This window comes from Macaca nemestrina, chromosome 18 (genome assembly GCF_043159975.1).
Source record: "Macaca nemestrina isolate mMacNem1 chromosome 18, mMacNem.hap1, whole genome shotgun sequence".
NCBI lineage: Eukaryota > Metazoa > Chordata > Mammalia > Primates > Cercopithecidae > Macaca > Macaca nemestrina.
The window spans coordinates 22,327,128-22,347,039 of record NC_092142.1 but is presented as its reverse complement, the minus strand read 5'-3'; the positions used below and the strand labels follow the sequence as shown (position 1 = coordinate 22,347,039).

The window sequence follows — 19,912 nt, the reverse complement described above, 5'->3', positions numbered from 1 at the left end:
GTGCGGTGTTGACTACATAATGCACATAACATTCTTCACACTAAGACATAAGGAGCTGATGTCACAGGACCTGAATGCAGAGTGTTTAGAGCAAGTACGTGGTGGAAGAGCACCCAAAGGTGCTCCAGGGCTGGAGGCCTCGAGAAGCAGCATTTGCCTGGCACATAGCAAGAGGTCAAAACATCCTGCTAGGTGGTCTCTTTTTTTTTTTTTTTTTTTGAGATGGAGTTTCACTCTTGCTGCCCAGGCTGGAGTGCAATGGCGTGATCTCAGCTCACTGCAACCTCCACCTCCCGGGTTCAAGCAATTCTCCTGCCTCAGCCTCCTGAGTAGCTGGAATTACAGGCACGGGTCACCACGCCCGCCTAATTTTGTATTTTTAGTAGACATGGAATTTCTCCATGTTGGTCAAGCTGGTCTCGAACTCCCGACTTCAGGTATCTGCCCGCCTCAGCCTCCCAAGTGTTGGCATTACAGGCATGATCCACCACACCCAGCCTAGAAGTACCAGACAGCAGATTCTCTAGGTGGGCATCAGCCAACGGATAGCACGTGACACAATCCCACTGCTCCCCCTCCCCCATGTAGCAGTCAGATCCCTAAGCATCCAGCAGTGTTGTTTCAAGATTATGAGGTACTGGGAAAAAGTGAAGAGCTGACCCCCTCCCCCTGACAGGAAGAAGTAAGACCAGCAGGGACAAACTCCATCATTCTTCATATACCAAGGATTCTGTTTTAGTCTCCACCTTTTTTTTGAGACAGAATCTCGTCTGCCACCCAGGCTGGAGTGCAGTGGCACAACCTCGGCTCACTGCAGCCTCTGCCTCCGGGGTTCAAGCGATTCTTGCGTCTCAGCCTCCCAAGTAGCTGGGGCAGGCACCTGACACCACATCTGGCTAATTTTTGTATTTTCTAGCAGAGGCGGGGTTTCACCATGTTGGCCAGTCTGGTCTCAAACTCCTGACCTCAGGTGATCCATCTGCCTCGGCCTCCCAAAGTGCTAGGATTACAGGTGTGGGTCACTGTGTCCGGCCGGTATCTGTATTTTTTGTAGAGATGGGGCTCTTGCTATGTTGCCCAGGCTGGTCTCAAACTCCTGGGCTCAAGGGATCCTCCCACCGTGGTGTCCAAAGTGCTGGGATTACAGGTGTAAGCCACTGAGCCTGGCCCATTTTTTGGTAACAGATTTTCTTCCTCCTGACTCCTGGGTCTTTATAGCTTGGGGCTAAACCTGTAGCTCCAATCTCAGTGTTTTCTTTTTTTTTTTTTTTTTTTTTTGAGACGGAGTCTTGCTCTGTGCCCCAGGCTGGAGTGCAGTGGCGCGATCTCGGCTCACTGCAAGCTCCGCCCCCCCGGGTTCACGCCATTCTCCTGCCTCAGCCTCCCGAGTAGCTGGGACTACAGGCGCCTGCCACCTCGCCCGGCTAATTTTCTTGTATTTTTAGTAGAGACGGGGTTTCACCGTGTTAGCCAGGATGGTCTCGATCTCCTGACCTCGTGATCCGCCCGTCTCGGCCTCCCAAAGTGCTAGGATTACAGGCTTGAGCCACCGCGCCCGGCCGCAATCTCAGTGTTTTCTAAAACATGTCCTCGAAAGCTAAATGGCCAGGTGGGGTTGCCCATGGCACTAGCTGGGAGGTATGAGTACAGAGAGGCAGCTTCTCTTCCAACATGTGGAGGCCAGGGCCGACCAGGGAGCAGACCATGCTACTGTAACAGGAGTGTGGCTCACTGGCACGCCAGTCACTTTCACCATTTTGCAGAGTAAACGTCAACTGTTTCAGCAGAGAATACATTTGAATATACTTAAAGCCAAATAAGACCACAACTGGCAAAGAAATGGCTCTGGGCCCAATTCCAAATGTTGGTTAATCCCCAGTATGAATTAGGCGCATGAAGAATTGGAAGGAAAAAGAGACGCAATTAATTATCAAACTTTAATCAATAGACTAATCTTACAGGATAAACAATAAGACAGCTAGTCAAGGTTACACTTTAAAAAAAAAAATCCAGCAGCGCAAATCTAATAGACTAAATACGTTCATCTCCTCCCAAACAGGCATTTGATTTAAAAACAGAAACGAGAACAGAGCGTACACCACAAGGAAACATGGTACTTACAAATATTGTCAAATAATTCTGCAGAACTCTTTAAGGGAAAAAAAAAAAAAAAAGATTCTTAGAAATTGAGAAAGCAGTAGAACCACCCAGCCTGGCAGGTCAATCTACCAGATGTTCTGCACGTGAGAGGGCTCCCAACCACCTGTAACTTCAGAAAGGCTGCCAGGCACTATGATGAAGGAAACAGGTGCCGATCCTAACTGGAGATGCCTTTATCACAAAGCCTTAAGACAAAGGGACCATCCTTTTCCAAGACAACAGGCGTGAACAGAGGCAAGGAGCAAGAGGCGAGGGTTCCCTCAGCAGATGGGTGGAAAGCAAGCCTGCCCTTGCACGGCCCTTGGCACACTCAATCTACCCCCTTTCCCTTCTCTGCCCCTGGCAAAGAAAGGTTGGGCAAGTGCAAGAGCCCAGAACGGCTCCTCCAGGCACATGGTTAAAGTAAGAGTAAGAGGAAAACGAGCCCCTTCTGGGTGAAATATGGCAACTTTTCTGAAACATGGCAATGAGGCAGAGTTAATCTCTTTGGCCCTCATTAGGTAAAGCAGCAACTAAGGAGCCTACTCAGGGCCTCACGTGGGCCCCTTCTATGCCCACAAGAAAGTGCATCCTTAGCTCAGTTCAACATTTAAAAAGAGCTAACGCTACTTGCAAAAGGCCCATCATGGATTCAAACACTTAATACCAAAGAGGTCCAGCAACTCGCGAGTCTGTCTGCGTTCTGTGATCTGAAGCAGAGCTGAGGGGGCCTGGCTCACAGGGTCATGTTCTTCTGCCAAGGCGCCTCAGGGAGCGAAAGAAAAGCGTGATGATGTCTGTGAGCCAGAACCTGCAGGAGGACCACTGGTACAGATTCTAGAAGACAAAGAAGCCCTCAGGGGGCTCTGAGAGGTGTTCAGTGTGTAAGAGATGACCACCCCCTCCATCTCTGGCTTCCAGTCAATGCTGTTATGGTCACTCTCCGGAAACCAGCTCTTCCTTTATCCACCTGCACGCCCCCTGCCACAGTGAGGGAAAGATCTGCTCCCTCTGACAGTGAGGAAACTGTATAGAAATTATCCTGAGGAAAAAAAAACCACTGTGACGCTACCTAAGAGAAAGAGTATTTCAATTTGCTTACACAGATTTAGTCAGTACACTCCAGACTGTAAGAAATGTATGAAGAGACTGCCCACGGAACTCAATGACTGAACAGTGAATACTACTGTGACCCAGACACGATCGAAAACACTTCTCCCAGTGGCTTCTGGTGTTATGTCTGCTCTCCCGAGAGCTTCCAGCAAGGTCTTCCATGCAGACAGGGTGAGGAGCCACACAGCTCAAGATTGCTGAAGCTGATTTAGTAAGCTCTGTAAAGCAATACTCAAACAGCTCCATACGAAAAGGTGTCATTTACATTATTATTTATATATAGTATCTCGAAGTAAGGAAAAAAGCACCATTTTACTGAAAATAAAAACACTCACGCAGGCTTTGGTCCTCCTGAAACGACACCAGCCTGAGTGAGAAGCAGTTGGCCCTTGGGCAGCAGGGAGATGATGGAAACGCTTGCTGTCACTGGCAAGAGGGGAGGCCAAGTGGCCTGGCGAGCCACAAGAATGGGGCAATAAGGGGAGCAAGTGAAGAGGCCTCCAAGAGCAGCCAGGCCAGCCTGGGGACGGAGCCGCCTGCTCTGAGAGATCGAAAGTAGGTGTGCGGCACTGTCAGGACAAGTCTCTAGGACTGGGGCATTGGCAAACAAAAGGGGCAGTGTCTGACCCGAGATGACGGTCTACTTAATGCATCTCATTTTCCCCGAAACCTGTCACCTGCAGACAGAGGCTTGGACAAGTAGCTCAGATGCACTCTTTTCCTCAGGAACTGCAGGCCGACAAGGACAGAAAAGCTGCAATGACTGCTCCTTTCTCAAGGGATGAAAAACAGGCTGTTTCTTGGATGCTGCACTTCACAAATGTACTAATTGCCCCCAAAAAAGCAAAGAGTAGATTTTCCTGCCTAGATGCATCACTTGGCATTGAACACACCATGGAAAGCAAGAGTCTATGTGGGCTGGATTCCTGAACTACAGCTTAGAAGGGAAGGGCGTACAATATCATCATTAACTGGCTCACAAGAAATAGTCATCTTGGGCGAACACATGCTAATACGTTTCACAGAACGAGGGATGACAGCCTAGAATCCAAAATGTGACGTTTGGAACATTTCTCGCCAAACCTTACTATGAGAGCCTGCAACCAGTGAGAGGAGAACTGCAAAGACAGCAGCAGAGAAACAGCAAACAGCACAAAGGAGATCATTTACCAAGAGACTTTCCCTCCTTTCAGAGGCAACCAAGCCAGACGGAGATGACAGAAGTTCACGTGTACAAAGAACAGAAGGGCAGAAGGGCTAAAACCAGAAGAGGGTGAGCTAATCATGAAAGCAATTTATCCCATTTTTGTTGTTCAATAGCATTGGCCAACCTGCTAGGGTCAGATGTCTTCTTGAGAAAGGCAGCATCTCTGAACCTGGGATAAAGGACACTTGAACTGAATGCATGAGCAGAAGGACCCAATGGAGAAGCATAATTGAAATCATCCTTGGACTGCTTAAGAATTTCTTGAAAACTTCCAAAGAAAGAAGTTTATATCTGGATCTGCAGCGATACGGCTGTATAGTCTATCTTCTACCTGGCTCCTCCTGGAAGAGGCCTTTGTCTGCTTGGGAGCTGGGGTTTTTGAGTGGTACAGCCCAGGCACAACCATGCCAGGCTGGGCCTCTAGGCCAAGCTCAGAGAGGGGTGCAGACAATCATCCAATCGGCAATGGAACTCCTCGGAGATGGGGCCCAAAGGGCAAGACGTTTAAACAGGAGCCACTGGGAGATACTCTGCTGCTCAACGAACACCACAGCAAGTGTGAGAGCTCCCTGCCCAAGACCGAGCAGCTCTTCCTCTCCCACCGTGCGTTCACAGGCAGCAGCAGCACGGCGGGAGGGAGCCCAGGAAAGGAAGCGTTGATGAGGTACCAAAAGAGGAACTGACATCTTTGGGTTCTTAAAACAAAAACTCAAATCGAGGAAGCGAGAGAATGAAAAAGGGAAAGAATTAAATCTGAATCAATGGACAGAAATATATGGCTTACTAACCCCCCTCCATTTTGCATACAATTTTATACAAAAAAGGAAAAAAAAAACACCCCAACTCATTGCAATGCAGTCCAAATGTTTGCAACCAAAGATGTATGAAAATATTTCAATTGAAACCGCTTTTTAAAAAAAAAAAAAAAAAAAAAAAAAAAGCTTTTGATCATTCCCTTGTCAACATAATTGGCAGATCTACTCTCAAACACACTTAAGAGTATTCCACACAACATGTTCGGAATTCAGATTTATTGATTTCCATCGTATTGAGTTTAAAAATGGTATGAAGCTGACTACAAGAAAGGGAACTGGTCATTTTAAGTTAAAATTAAGCTAATGGTGAAAGTACATCACCTCTGGCTTCAGTCACCACATCACCTCAGACTGAATATAGATTTTTTGTGAACAAAGTTCCAGAACTCTGAAATCCAGGGATGCTGCAGGCCTCTCCCGGCAATGTCCTTCACTTTGGGTCAGTCTCCTGGGCCAGAGGTGAAAGTGCTTTCAAAAATACTGCCATTTCCCCAGCACAGTGTCTTTGATTGCATCCACATATTGAGTTGGAACCCAGTACACCCAGTAGTAAGAGGCTTCCGTGGGTCCCAACTGAAATGCCTGGAAGGGAAAAAGGAAAACCAAGCGGTACTTCAGAGGTCAGGAGACCAATCAGGCAGGACAAACATGGGGGAGGGTTGGGATATGAGTTAATTAAAAAGGGAAGAAAAACCAAACAGAACTTTGCACGTGGGGAGCGTTCTCCCAACCAAAAGCAAAAACAGGCAGGGTAAGGGTTAAGCTGAGCCAACCCTAAAGCAGTGGTTCTCAAACCTAAGTGGTCATCAGAGCCATCTAGAGGGCTTGTTGGAACACAGATCAGCAGGCTCCACCGCTGTGAAGTTTCTAATTTGGGGAGGTCTGGGGTGGGGCCTGAGAAACTAGCAAGCTCCCAGGTGATGCAACACTACTGATCCAGGGACCACAGTTTGAGAAACACTGCCCTAGAAAACCTGTCACACATGCTCAAGAAAACAGGTATGAATGTTCATTGCAGCACTGTCTGAAACCACAAACACCTGGCAACAACCTACATATCCATCAGTAAGGGAATGTAGAATTCAAAGTGACAAGGCTTAATCACACCAATACTGGAGTTCTTTTTAAAGAGGTATCAACTGGGTCCATATGGATCTACAGTTAATACTGACAGATTCTTATGTTGAACCAAAGAAAAGCAAGTTGTACCACAATACATGATACCATTTATGAAAACTGGAAGCACAAAACAATACTCCATCTTGTTCGTGGATACACGTGTAAATAAAAGAATGGATAGATGGGAAGGACGCACGTGACACATGACGATGGTAATGGGGGGGGGAAGACAGTGGGGCCATCATTGCTGTGAATAAACTTTATTTCTTTTATTTAAAAAAAAAAATTAAAGCAAATTACAAAATATTTATAATTGCCACTTCTCAGTGTCGGATATATGGGCTTGTGACAGTTATTCTTTTTCTTTTCTGTATTTTATTTGTATTTTTTCTGAGCTGGAGTCTCGCTCTGTTGCCCAGGCTGGAGTGCAGCGGTGCAATCTCAGCTCACTGCAACCTCCGCCTCCCACGTTCAAGCGATTCTCCTCCCTTAGCCTCCCAAGTAGCTGGGATTACAGGTGCATGCCACCACGCCCGGCTAATTTTTCTATTTTCAGTAGAGACAGGGTTTCACCATGTTGGCCAGGCTAGTCTTGAACTCCTGACCTCAAGTGACTCACCTGCCTCGGCCTCCCAAAGTGCTGGGATTACAGGTGTGAGCCACTGCGCCCAGCCTCTTTTCTGTATTTTAAAAACATTTCTCTAAAAATGAAAAAGCACAGCCACAGTTTTCCAACTGTGAATGATGACATGTTAATTTAGTTAAAGAAATGGCATCTGCACAAAGAGATAACTACATACTTTCATTAGGACAAAGGTAAAGGTGTTTGGAAGAGAGAAGGGGGCTATCAGAGCTATCCTCTGCCGGAAATAACTCGAGAGAAATGAACTTTTCAATGAAATACTAAGTCATTACCCATCCACACCAATTCCTCCAAAGAAGTCCAAAACAGTCCACTCAACTTCCTTGTACTTCCTACCACCAGGCCGCTTGAAAACTCAGGCTACAAACCCTATAGGGTGCGACTGGTAACACAAATTATTCAAAAAGGAGTGATGGAGCCCAGTTAAAAATATTCAACTCCAACTTTTTTTCTTTCTTTCTTTTTTTTTTCTTTCTTTGCGCCTGGCCCAACTGTTAAAACAGAAAAAAATCACCAACCAGGGCAAACCAATCTGTTTGCAATCTTTATAATAAAGACTACAGACAGAGGGCTGGGCACAGTGGTTTACGCCTGTAACCCCAGCACTTTGGGAGGCTGAGGCGGGCAGATCACGAGATCAAGAGATTGAGACCATCTTGGCCAACATGGTGAAACCCCGTCTCTACTAAAAAGACAAAAATTAGCTGGGTGTGATGGCGTGCGCCTATAGTCCCAGCTACTCGGGAGGCTGAGGCAGGAGAATCGCTTGAACCTGGGAGGCAGAGGATGCAGTGAGCCGAGATAGTGCTACTGCACTCCAGCCTGGTGACAGAGCAAGGTTCTGTCTCCAAAAAAAAAAAAAGACCACAGAAAGAGTAGGGTGGAAGGGCTGCCGGGGGCCTGAGAGAAGCCCCAGTGACATCATCATCACTTCCAGAAGACAAAACCCCAGGAGCCCCACAGCCTAGGGACTGCACTCCCAGCTACGGCCTTGCTACAGCAGCACTGGGCAGGATGCCGACAGGGCTGCCTCCCTTGTCCACCATACTTTAAGCCGCTTTGGTTTTTTTTCTATAGCAAGAGGATCTTCCAACACCTCTCTCTGCCTGGGACTTGGTACCCCAATCCACAGGCCAAACCACTAGTTCCTTCTTCCCGGGATGGGGCGGATGTGGCTTCATCACTATGGAATGGACACTGAAAGGCCTGCCTCCTTGGATGAACAATGGCAGGAGGCCCCACCCTCACACTACAGCTGCTCAGGCCAGGACCCTGATAGGCAACGGCAGAATCAACTTCGTTGTCAATGTGGCCCCTCCAAAGAGCGCTGGGAAAATTTTGGAAACTTTGCCCAAGCTGCTCATTTTACGGGAGGAATGAATTTTTTGCTTTGTTCTGCAGACTTGCGGACCATGTCCAAACATTCTGTCTTCCTGCAGGAAGCCTGCTCTCTGCAGAGTGGCCTCTATGCAGAATAGATGCTCCACAGAGCCTGTCCTCCCCACAAGGCCCTCAGCCACTGGGCCTGGCAAGAGCGGCATCATTATTACAGAAAAGAGGCTGCCTGGTGCCCTCACCAACACCAAGGCTGGGGCAAGTCTTGTTTTATACGCAAGACAAAACTTATAATGAAAATCCACCAGCCATTCCTCCTCTTTATATTTGTTTTCCTGATCTAGAAACAACACATGACAAGAGGGAGGCAAAAGAGACTTTTCTAAAAGAGGTAAGAGAAAATACATCCCCTTTAAACCGATGGAAGGTGTGTGTTGGGGGGTACAAAATAAACAGAACTAGGAATAGAGGCCATGGATTAAGTTCGAAGTAGATGAAAAAAACATGAGGATCTTAAAAAAGTGCATCTTCTGGAGACTGAGTTTGCTTCCATTAAATATGCTCAGTTAAAACTGTTTCCTGCCAGGTGAAGCAGGAGTCTAGTGAGAGGCTGGACTCAGCCAGCGCTACTTACCATCATGTGGTAGTCTTCATGTCCTTCGATAGGTTCACTGACCACATTTTTTATGGAGCCCATGGGCAATTTCTCAGTCCGCTCTAAGTTGAGAGGGATTACAGTGATTATTCAAAGGCCCTCCTGTTCTAACTCCTCTGACTCAGCAGTCCCTCATCAGGTCTGGTGGCTGTGGGATCTACGGTAAACTTAAGTGACTGGCACCATGCACTCAGGGGACAACATGACAGGGTCTTCTGACCAGTGCACGTAAGGCCTTGTGTGGGAGCTGGGAACTCCGCAGGAGCAAGTGGGAAACTGGGTTTGGCAATGGTATAGTAAAGGTCTCTGAGGGCAGAGATGTATCTTCCCTGGGATTACTTTTTAAAGTCTGATGGTTAATAAATATCCAAGAAAGGCCAGGCACAGTGGCTCACACCTGTAATCCTAACATTTTGGGAGTTAGGATTTGGCCGAGGCAGGTGGATCACCTGAGATCAGGAGTTCGAGACCAGCCTGGCCAAAATGGTGAAACCCCGTCTCTACTAAAAATACAAAAAATTAGCCAGGCTTGGTGGTGGGCGCCTATAATCCCAGCTACTCGGGAGGCAGAGGCAGGAGAATCGCTTGAACCTGGGGGGCGGAGGTTGCAGTGAGCCGAGATGGTGCCACTTCACCCTGGGCCAAAAAGCGAAACTCCGTCTCAACAAAAAAACAATAAAAAATAAATAAATAAATAAATACCCAAGAAATTCCTTTGTAACCTTATGCAAGCCCGGCATTGGCTAAAGTATTGGGCAGTGGGGAGAGTCAAAAGGCCTACAAACAGAGGAAACACATTCTCCTGTGGCTCTCACAAGGGCAGGGGACTGCCTGGGTTTTAGGGCTAGATTCTATACCACGACCCTGCTTCCTTCTCCCGCCTCCCTCCTCAAGTCCTCCCCACTCCATATTCACACACTTTTATGAAGTTCTCTTAAAACATTTATAACCTCTTATGATTAACACTTGAGATACCACTGGTCACATGGGGTCAGAAGACATTGAGGTGAGTTTAAGAGGATGGCAGGTAAGAGAGGGGGGCAGCAACGGATGCCTGGAGTGAGATGACACTGCCGGGAGTGAGCCAAGTGAAGCGGAACTGGGTGAGGTCAGGGGGAGGCGTGGTGCACCTGCACAACAGGACACAGCCACCCCAGAGCAGCAGACACCTCAGGGACCGGGGCGCGGGGGGAGGCGGGCGGGGAGGCTCAGCAAACAGCTAAACCAAGTGGAAAAAAACTTGTAGCCTTTGCAGAAAGAAAAATCTGGAAAGGTAGAGTCTAAAAATAGGTAAGTTGGCCAAACAGACTAGGAATTGAGACCACGGTTCTGGTCTAGTTGGGGACTTAAGACATTTTACTGCAGTTCTGTGGGCCTCAGTCTCTGAAAACTGGGGGCTGGGGAGAAGGAACCTGAAGATGTTCATTTAGGTTTGGACTTCTAGCGGCTCTACAACAGTGGGCCCTAAAGCAGGACCTGGGCAGCAGTTGTCTTTAAGATGGAAACTTTTAAAACACCTTTCATCCTGAAATGTCTGGAGATATCACAAAAATATACAACAGATTTCTGGCTTCTCTTGAAAACTCCGAAAATTGGGCAATTCTGGACATATACTCCTGATCACTACATCAGACCTTCAGCCAGATTCAACTTTCCTACAAGCAGGGCACATGCTCTTCCCCAGCGGCTTCCGGTTTCCTGCCTGGAGCTTGTTCTCATTCTTTTGAGGCTGTTAGCACTGCCTCCTCCTACACAAGCTAGCAGAATTTAGTCAAGAGTAGCAGCCCTTAAGGGTCACTTACTCAGCAAAATGCCCCATGGAGAGGCCAACTCGCTGCTGGGATGGTCATTCCATAGCCGCTTCTTCTTGCCAGCAGAAAGACGAAGCCAGTGGCTAGTAGCCAACTCCCAGAACAAGCTGTCCTCTTATGAGTGCTTATGACACTAAGGTGACAGGACTCCTGGGCAAGTGGGAAGAGTGCCTGCCCCTTGGGCTCCAGAGGTACAGTGCTATGGGTGGGAATGAAAATCTTAGCCTTGTTCAACCCTAGAAAACATGAGTAGTTCATGTCCTTGACAGGGCTGGTGAGTAAGGAGGTTTTCAAGGGCTCAGAAGCCCCAACATATTGAGCTTCTTCTAGAGTTCTGCCTTTAGGCCAAAGCAGGAAGGCAGCTGCTCCTACTAGCAAAAAGAAAACTCCAATACAGGGTCAGGAAGTTCTTGTTCTATCAGTTCCTACAGTTATGATGTGTTCCCTATACAAACTTCCTGACACAGAAATATTCCCCGAGGAACCAACGAGCACTTACAGACTTAGTTCCCATCCAGACTTCTCTGCCCGCACCTATCCTCATGGCAGGGTCTTTCCAGATCAGCCTTAGCAACTGCCTTCAGTGAGGCTGCCCACAAGCAAAAGTAGAGGTCCAGCAAGAGACAGGAAGTCTATGCACTTCAGCAAGTGAATGCGATGGGACAGAACTAAGCAAAATCACCTGCAAAGTCGACAGAGGCTGGGCAGCTAACTACTGACAAGGGGAAGATGGACAGGCTCTGCAGAAGAGAATGATGTAGCAGAGGGTTCAAAGGCCCTTACAAAAACTGGGGGGAACCCTCAGATATTCTGCAAAACTTGCTTTGACCATGCAGTTAGAGTTGAATGTGAAATGAAGAAAACAGCGAGTTATCATAAAATTGACAGAAAACTCAAGCATTTTTGGCATTTCAATTTTTGCTCATTTTAACAATCAGTATAGGGTTGAACACTGATTTTTGTGTTTTAGATGATTAAAAACTCTCTCTCCCCACCACCCCTGCCCCGATTATTCTTCATAAAACTTGGTTCCATGTTAAGTGGAGTCTCACTAAATGGTCTGTCCCTGAAACCAGTGAACGTCAGATGATGGGACCCCCTATACTTCTCTTTAGCATTTACCTCGAACACTGAATACCTACAGTGCTGGCCAGAAACAGGTGATTTAGGCATGTTCGGTTCCCTCCAGGAATCTAACAGGGGGACAGACAAGTCAGAGAGTAATGAGTGCTCTGGGGATATAAACGAAGCGCTCTATGAACAGAAGCGGCAGCAAGTCATTTGGAGGGTGGGGGGTGAATCAAGGAAGGCTTCATTCGGAGAGAACATTTAAGTAGGGCCTTGGAAGATTTTATTAATAACAAGGAATGGGAAGAAGGCATTCCGGGTAAGGGCACAGCATGAGCAAAGACAAGGAGCTGTGCAAAGCACACTGGGAGTTTCACAGAAAGATGCGGCTGAAATACACAGGGGACCACAGGGCAAACGGGCCTGAAGCTGGAACCAAAATTTAAGGCCCAGTGCTGAGAACACTGAACGCTATGGTTACGCATTTGAATGTGTCCTTAGAGCCAAAGGTCCTTGAGCACAGGTACCCAGGATAAAAAGCAGTAGGTAAGATGGACAGGACAGAAGAAAACACAGATGCGGCAGTGAAACAGGGTAACTTGCTTTTAACAGACCAAATGTGAAGATGCTTGGGAACTTTAACTGGCACAACAGTGTGGCAAAGAAAGGGACAGACAGTTCTGCAGTGTAACTGACAAGACTTTGTAAACATCTGGGGGAAGGAAGAGGGAGGACAGTCAGAGACACTTCCCGGCAAACAGCAAGGCTGATCCAGACACCGTGCATAGGCGAGGGTGGGGCAGGCGGAGGGCAACGAGGCGGGGAGGGGCAGGCAGATTCCTAGGCAGCAGTGAGGAAAACTTCACCTACTATAGGGTCAAACTCTGACCTACAGGGGCCAGGCAGGTGACAAATGAACAAAGCTGGCTACTTCTGAGATAAATGGGACCGTGAGGACTGTAGCATGGCCCACTGGAAACCACTACTCGGCTCTCGTGGATCGATGCCATGTGAGAATGCAGGCCCCAAAGGACCAGATCATTTGATTTTTCAAGAGAAGCCAAAAAAAAAAAAAAAAAAAAAAAAATTCAGATTAAGTGAAATCTCTCAATTTTTACAGATTGCGTGTCATCCCACAAAACCTTTTTCTGTGGACCAGATTTGGCCTTTGAGCCATGTGTTTGGGGCCTCTGAATCTGTGTGCAACTGAAGAGCCAATGTTTGGTGGATCAGCCCTGAGATCAGAATGAAAACAATGAGGGAAAAGGGTCCAAACAAAAGGTGAGCGTCTAAAAGCAAATTTAAAAGCCAGAAGCACGCAAAGCACAGTGGAGAGAGAGAGGTTTCAGAAGGAGGGGTGGAATCGTACTCTACAACGTGAGTGCTGCTGGGTGTCAGAGGCAGGCAGTGGGCCAGCAAGGAGGCAAGGAAGAACATACCTTTAGTGCCAATCCACAGCTGGTCTTGTTCTAGTTTAAAGGTGAGTCTCACTTTTCCTCCAGACTTATTGTACATGCCGGACAGTGGTACCGTTGGCAGGCGTTCCTGGAGGCACAAGAGCATGGTAAGAGATGGAGGGACGGTCTGAAAAAAAGAGAAGGGGGCCAAGCGCAGTGGCTCACACCTATAATCCCAGCACATTGGGAGGCCAAGGCGGGTGGACCACCTGAGGTCAGGAGTTCAATACTAGCCTGGGCAACATGGTAGAACCCCGTCTCTACTAAAAATACAAAAATTAGCCACGTGTAGTGGTGCACCCCAGCCTGGGCGACAGAGCAAGACTCTGTCTCAAAAAAAAAAAGGGAAAAAAGAGAAGGGACAGGATTGGAGGAACCTCAAGTCAGACGGTGGGGTTGGCTCATTTTCAGAATGCTCACAAAGAGATTCGCCTTACCTGGGCACCCTTAACAGATGGCATCACATCTTCGGGTTTTCCTTTATCCAACACTTTCCTGTGTTGCTATAAGTCAGAAGAGAGAATGAAATGACACAGCTGACTACATTTAGTCATGTTACTATTCCTTTGAAAGACAGGATGAAGCAAGCCTTAGTGTTTTGGCTCAAAAGCTTTTAATGACGACAGACTATGGATCCTTTGAAACTATAGCACAGTGTTGTTCAGCAGAACTTTCTGGGAGGACGAAGATGTTCGTACCTGTGCTAGCCACTACCTACTGCTGTGACTATTACGCACTTGAAATGCGGCTACTGTGACTGAGGAACTGAATTCTTAATTTCATTTTAATCAGCCACATGTAGCTAGTTACCATATTAGCTATCAAAGTTCTAGAGCATACGGGATTTCCAGATTGCCCTTCTCCCCTCAAAAAAAACCACCACTTAAATGACTAAACCGTCAAGCTAAAGAGGGCAACAAAGGGTGTTGCTCTCCTAGCAGACAAAAAAATGGCACCCACCTTTTTCAACTTAAACTCCCAGCGAACCCTATAAGATGTTGGTAATCTGTTTAACTGCCTAGAAAGAGCAGTTCTTCAACAAATGGAGACCCAGCCCATCGCTGAAGTTTTCCCCACTGCCCTACCCTTAACTCCAGCTAAACAGGAACCTGGAAGAGCCACCTTTTGGAAAGAAATGATTACTCTATAATCTGACATTAAGAAGCCTCTAAACTCCACCCCTACCAGCCTGCCCCAAGAACCTTGAGGTAGCTCCTTAAGGATTCTAAGTTCAGGCCTCTTAAACAGCTCTCCTGCCTGGCCCACCTGAGTCTTATTTCTTCTCCATCTGTGGCCTTATAGGCACAGCCACTGCTTGGAAAAGCTGGAACTACAGGACAATGAATGGATAGAAGGTAACAATTTAATCAAATGTAAGTACCAGGCAGCCACAAGCCAGCTCAAATCCTCACTGGCATGGTGGGATCCCTCTGGGAGGAATAAACACAGCACTGCCAGACTGTTAGCAAAAATTCACTCCAGACATCAGCCCCAGACCCCTTAATAAGCTGATAAAAAGGCAAGGGACTATATCCCGCTCATTAGGTCATGTGATGCATCATAATTGGCATCAATGAAACACAGCAGCATGGGCTGAAAGTGCAATTCCAGTCACACCTTTCAAGTACCTTTTGAACAAGACTTCCTGTACTGTGGAGAACAGTTCTAGGCCTGTTAAGCTACCATTAGTAAGTAAAAACCTGTATTTAAGAGGCATGTTTTATGCTCCAAGGGTGTGACCAGTGGGACCACTCCTATCTGACGCTCACATTTCACTATTTCATACATGTGGCAGAGGAAAACAGGAATATGAGAAGAAACTCAATCGGTTTCGAGACAGTGCGACCCCATATGTGGGGGTGAAGTCTCCAAATCAACACCTTTTAGATAATTAGACAATATAGGTTTACAACCCCTTATCCGAAACCCTAGCGTTTTGAACTTTAAGGGTTTTCAAAGTCTTATAGAGATAACATTGCTTTAAAATACACAACAATCTTCTCTGTGGAGTCTGGGGCAGCACCTTGTCACCAAAGAGGAAAATTCACACTAATTCTGGTCCTGTTAAGTTTATAAAAACACTTTTCATTTTTAGACTTCTTTGGGGTTTTGGAAGCACACATGAGTGATTACGGATATGTAACACAAACTGTGTCCTTCTCTTACTGTTGGTCATACATCTTAGTGTCTATGGTCACTAAATAATGTTGATTCAAGTCGATCTACTCTACTGTGGACACAGTTGAGAATACCTGTTTTCCTTGGAACGCTAGGAAGAATGATCAGGAGGTTACACAGCAATCAGTAGAATTTGCCAGGTAAAAAGATACCAAGTGATGATTCTTATAACCTGTTCCTTCTACAGTAAAATCATCTCACTTGTCCTCATTCATAAAAGAATGTTAATGGCTATGATGAGCACGAGACAAGGCAGGATCTCTTGCAGCCAAAAGAACAAAGAATGTAAAAAAATCAATCTCCTATTTCACACATCAGGACAAAAAAATAAATAAATAAATCCATCAGTGTAGTTGTCTTCCTACTCAGTTTCATTCAGCTTCCTGAAATGGTCAGTTTTAGAGGAATGTCCGAGAGTTGTTGATTTCCATGCCTAACCAGGCTTGTTGACTTGGGAAAAGCCACAAACCAAAAAGCCAAATGTAAGCACTTGTGCAAAATGAGGGCTTACTTCTAGTTACTGGTATTTTTCTCTGGCACTAAATAGGAGAGAGAAACCCATGTCTGATTCCTTTCAACACATGGTCTGAAGCCTCCCTTTACCAAGGTCTTATCCTAAAGTAGGTAGACTTGAGACACACTGACCCGCCAGATGAGACAAAGTTGCAAATCTCAGGTAGTTGTCACCTCCACTCTGCGGCACCCAACTGCTGCCATAAATTTCCATCATGGGCCCTGTCCAAAAAGGAGCTTATTCTAGGGAGAATATAACCAGCCAAGGCTCGAGAGGACAAAGCCTCAAATTTCTTAGGACCAAGAAGCACAAGATGGACTCACTTTCTGCCTGCAGAGAGGCTCCTTCTTGTTCTCTTCGGCCTTTGCATCCTGCTGCGCAGCATCTTTGGGTGTGTTTACTGCTAAAACATCATTGATGGTGGAGCCAACCACCATGATCTTGGCCCCACTGGTCACTTTTATTTCTCTCAATGTTTTATCCTCGGGGACGAGTCCCTTATACATGACTTTCTGCATGGCAGGCGGGAGACCTTGGGAAAAGGTAGAAGGTGGACAGTGAAAGGAAGGAAGGAAAGAAAAATGTATGGATACTACACAACTCTTTGGTTAACAGACCAAAAAGTGTATACTGACTCCACCACCTATTAGCTTTCTTGGGAGATTTGCAACCTCTGAACCTCAGTTTCTAGAACTGTGGAAGACTTATGAGAGTAGGTCCTTCTATATAGAATTGTTTCAAGGATTAAGAGATGAGACCAATGTGGGGCATTTAGTACGGTGCCTAGCATTCAATAACTGTTCAATAAATAATAGCTCTCATTCTTTCCAAGTTGTTCCTCAGTCATCTAAATCATTCAAATATTAAGTGAGAATCCGCAAGCATCAGAGTTACAGAAGCCGACAGGGACAAAACTCCTGTTTTTAATGGAGTTTACAAGGCTACATGTAGAAAGCTTTAAAAAAAAAAAAAAAAAGTTCAAGGCCAGGAGTGGTGGCTCATGACTGTAATCCCAGCACTTTGGGAGGCCGAGGCGGGCAGCTAAAATAAACAAACTAGCCCCGCCGGGGTGGGGTGGCGGGCGCCTGTAATCCCAGCCACTCGGGAGGCCGAGGCAGGAGAATCGCTTGAACCTGGGAGGCGGAGGTTGCAGGGAGCCGAGATCGCGCCAGTGCACTCCACCTTGGGCAACAGAGCGAGACTCCGTCTCAAAAAAAAAAAAAAAAAAAAAGAAAAGAAAAGAAAAAGAAAAGAAATTTCAGATGGTAAAGCACTATAAACAAGGTAAAATCAAGAAACAGAATCAACTGTGAAGAACCAGCATCAAAGTCAATAGCAGTGTTTCCTCAACTTCACTTAGAAGAATTACCTAAGATACTTGCTAAAAATAAATTCCTGGCTACATACCAGACCCACTGAATCAGAACCTCCTGGGAAAGGGCCCGGAAGCTGTAAAACAAGTGCCTTAGGTGATTTTTTAATTAGAGATGTTAGGGCAACATTAATGAGAAACTGGGGTCTAAACGTCAGACTTCGGCTTGAATCCCAGTTCTGCAACTTACTAGCTCTATAAACTTGAGTCTCTTTCCCCAGCTGAGTAATGGGCATCCAATACTCTTCAGAAGACTGCTGTGAGGATGGGGGTGCCTGATGCAAGGAAAGCCACCAGGTGCCTAGCACGGTGCAAGGGCCATCAGGAGGCGGGGTGGGGAAGACTGGCTGTCAGCGCCGCAGGAATTACCTGTAATCGAGTGGATCTTCTGTTTCAGCTCGGAGCCTGTGCTGTCCAGGGGGAACTTCACGTCATGCTTGGTCTTGTTCCAGATGATCTTCAAGTCCACCAGCTCCCTGCCCGCGCCGCCGCCCGCGTCTTCGCCGTTGCTGACCGAGGCCTGGGCTGCGGGGTCCCCAGGGGGCTGGGCCGGGGCCGGCTGCAGGCTACCTCGTGCGGCGCCGGATTCCTCGGCCGCCGCCCCCGCCGCGGCTTCAGCCTCCACGCAGTTGAGGGGCCGCGCGGGCGCCTCAGTCGCCACGGTCTCGGCCTCCGTGTCCATGCCAGGTTCCTCCATGCCTGCAAGGGGGTTAGGGGGTGGGCGCTTGCCGCGGGCTGGGCTTGGGAACGGATGCTGTCCGGGCGCCGCCGGACCTCCGTTCCCGAGCTGCGCTTCTCCCCCCCGGGCCGGGCCGCATCCACCAGAGGAGCGCCCGCAACCTCAGCCCGGGCCCGGCGCCCGCCACCCCCGCCGCACTCACCATCCGGGGCCCCGGCCGCCGCCATGATGATTGTGTACAACACCCACCGCTCCCGCAGAGGCCGCTGGGAAGAGGCGAGCTGGCTGAGATTGGCCCCCGCAGCAGCCCCTAATCTCTCACAGCCCAGCCGGAAACAGGTGGAGGTTTCTATGGAGACCCGCCTCCTCCGCTTCCCCGGTCCGGCCCCTGCCACGCTTTAGCTTTCCCAAGCCGAAGGGGGCGGGTCCGGGAAATAGCCCTTTCTCTGGGCTCTGCCCCCTGGTGGCGAGTGCGGCCGCAGCCGTCCAGGGGGGCGTGGACTTTCGCGCTAGGAGGCCTGTGACTTTAAGGGGCAGGGCTGCGCTTGCTGTGGCGGAGGCCGATTGGCTGGAAGCAGTCCCCGGATGTGACGCAGGAGAAGCCCACGTGTGCGATTCCATCGCACATGGCGGCGCTCCTGAGGAGATTGCTGCAGCGCGGGAGGCCCTTAGCGGCCTCTGGCCGCCGCGTAGGACGGCGCGAGGCCAGACTGGGCACTGGTCCCGGGGTTGCGGTGCGAGTGCGGTTCGCTCCCAGCCCCACAGGTAACCTTGGCGGACGTGACACTACAGGCCTAGGCGCCCCCTGTCTCGTCTCCGCCCCCCGAATGTTCCCGAATGAATCCTTTCCGGTGGTGTCAATTGGGCGGGCGGAGGAGGGTTAAGGCAGCGCTAGCCCATTCTACAGAGGCGGAAACTGAGGTGCAGGAACAGAAATATTTCAAATTGCCAGGAATTTCTTTGTGTTTTTTGTGCCGTCCCATCTCTTTCGATCTTTCATGCATTCCGTACATGTGTATTGATGACAAACTGTGTGCCAGGTGTTGTAGACACTGGGATACAGTGATCATTGAGAAAGGTAGGGGCCCTGCTCTCTAGAAGTCTGCACTCCAGTGGCTGCCGCAGACACCTATAAGAATGAATGTAATTTTAGAGTCACATGTGCCATGCGGGAAGTGAAACAGGACAGGAGACTGGGAGTTGAAAGAAGGGCGCTCCAGAAGGCTTTACTGAGCGGGTAACATTTGAGCTGAGATCCAAATGACAAGAAAGAGCACGCTACGTGAAGCCTATAGAAGGAACCTTCTGGAGGCCGAGTGGGGTGGCTCAAGCCTGTAATCCCAGCACTTTGGGAGGCCGAGGCGGGTGGGTCACTTGAGATCAAGTGGGTCACTTGAGACCAGTCTGACCAACATGGTGAAACCCCGTCTCTACTGAAAGTACAAAAGTATCCGGGCATGGTGGCACAAGCCTGTAATCTCAGCTACTTGGGAGGCTGAGGCAGGAGAATCACTTGAACCCGGGAGGTGGAGGTTGCAGTGAGCCAAGATCTCGCCATTGCACTCCAGCCTGGGCAACAAGAGAAAACTCCGTCTCAGAAACAAAAAAGGAGGAATCTTCTGGGTAGAGGAAATCGCAGGTACCAAGGCACTGTGCTAGTGTTGTTGGGATCTTAGCAAGCTAGAGGGTAACAGAGGCCCATTTTATAGCCTGTTGGAGATCTTGTCAGGGCCTTCTGGTTCCCACCAGTAAGGCTACCTTCTACCTTCTCTGCACTGAGTATGCCTCTCATCCGAAATGCCGGGAT

General features: G+C 48.2%; 2 protein-coding genes across 6 annotated transcripts in view; one reads left to right on the top strand and one right to left on the bottom strand.

Moving 5' to 3' along the window:
• Positions 1-1,923: 1,923 nt before the first annotated feature.
• LOC105485019 (ubiquitin family domain containing 1) lies at positions 1,924-18,487 on the bottom strand. 3 transcript variants are annotated; one of them, XR_989317.2, is made up of 8 exons: positions 18,308-18,487; positions 17,796-18,125; positions 16,378-16,586; positions 13,800-13,865; positions 13,345-13,450; positions 11,960-12,030; positions 9,006-9,088; positions 5,380-5,856 (listed from the first exon to the last, which is right to left on the bottom strand). XR_989317.2 is itself a non-coding variant. In XM_011747175.2 (7 exons), the coding sequence occupies exons 1-7, from the start codon at positions 18,330-18,332 to the stop codon at positions 5,746-5,748; spliced, it is 930 nt and encodes a 309-aa protein (XP_011745477.1). In that variant the 5' UTR covers positions 18,333-18,487; the 3' UTR covers positions 1,924-5,745. The 3 variants fall into 3 exon arrangements, 2 of the variants coding, with proteins under 2 accessions (XP_011745477.1, XP_070940342.1); XM_011747175.2 differs by lacking the exon at positions 11,960-12,030 and having other exon boundaries at positions 1,924-5,856; XM_071084241.1 differs by lacking the exon at positions 5,380-5,856 and having other exon boundaries at positions 11,980-12,030.
• Positions 18,488-18,613: 126 nt separating this feature from the next.
• Positions 18,614-19,912, top strand: part of LOC105485020 (glutamyl-tRNA synthetase 2, mitochondrial) — a 46,030-nt gene continuing 44,731 nt past the window's right edge. For 2 of the 3 annotated variants that reach the window (XR_011616351.1, XM_011747176.3), the window contains exon 1: positions 18,646-18,870. Coding sequence is in view for 2 of the 3 variants with exons in the window: in XM_011747176.3 (XP_011745478.2) it covers positions 18,732-18,870 (139 nt within the window). In the remaining variant the exon portion in view is untranslated. Of the gene's footprint in view, positions 18,871-19,912 lie in introns of all 3 variants that reach the window. The other variant, XM_011747177.3, reaches the window with a different exon arrangement.

Bases quoted from the DNA above. Each gene is read 5' to 3' on its own strand.
- LOC105485019 (XM_011747175.2), bottom strand. From the start codon at position 18,332: ATGGCGGCGGCCGGGGCCCCGGATG. The intron at 18,126-18,307 runs GTGAGTGCGGCG...ACCCCCTTGCAG, and splicing joins GGCGGCCGGGGCCCCGGATG to GCATGGAGGAACCTGGCATG. The intron at 5,857-9,005 runs GTAAGTAGCGCT...TTTCCCTTCCAG, and splicing joins ATGAAGACTACCACATGATG to GCATTTCAGTTGGGACCCAC.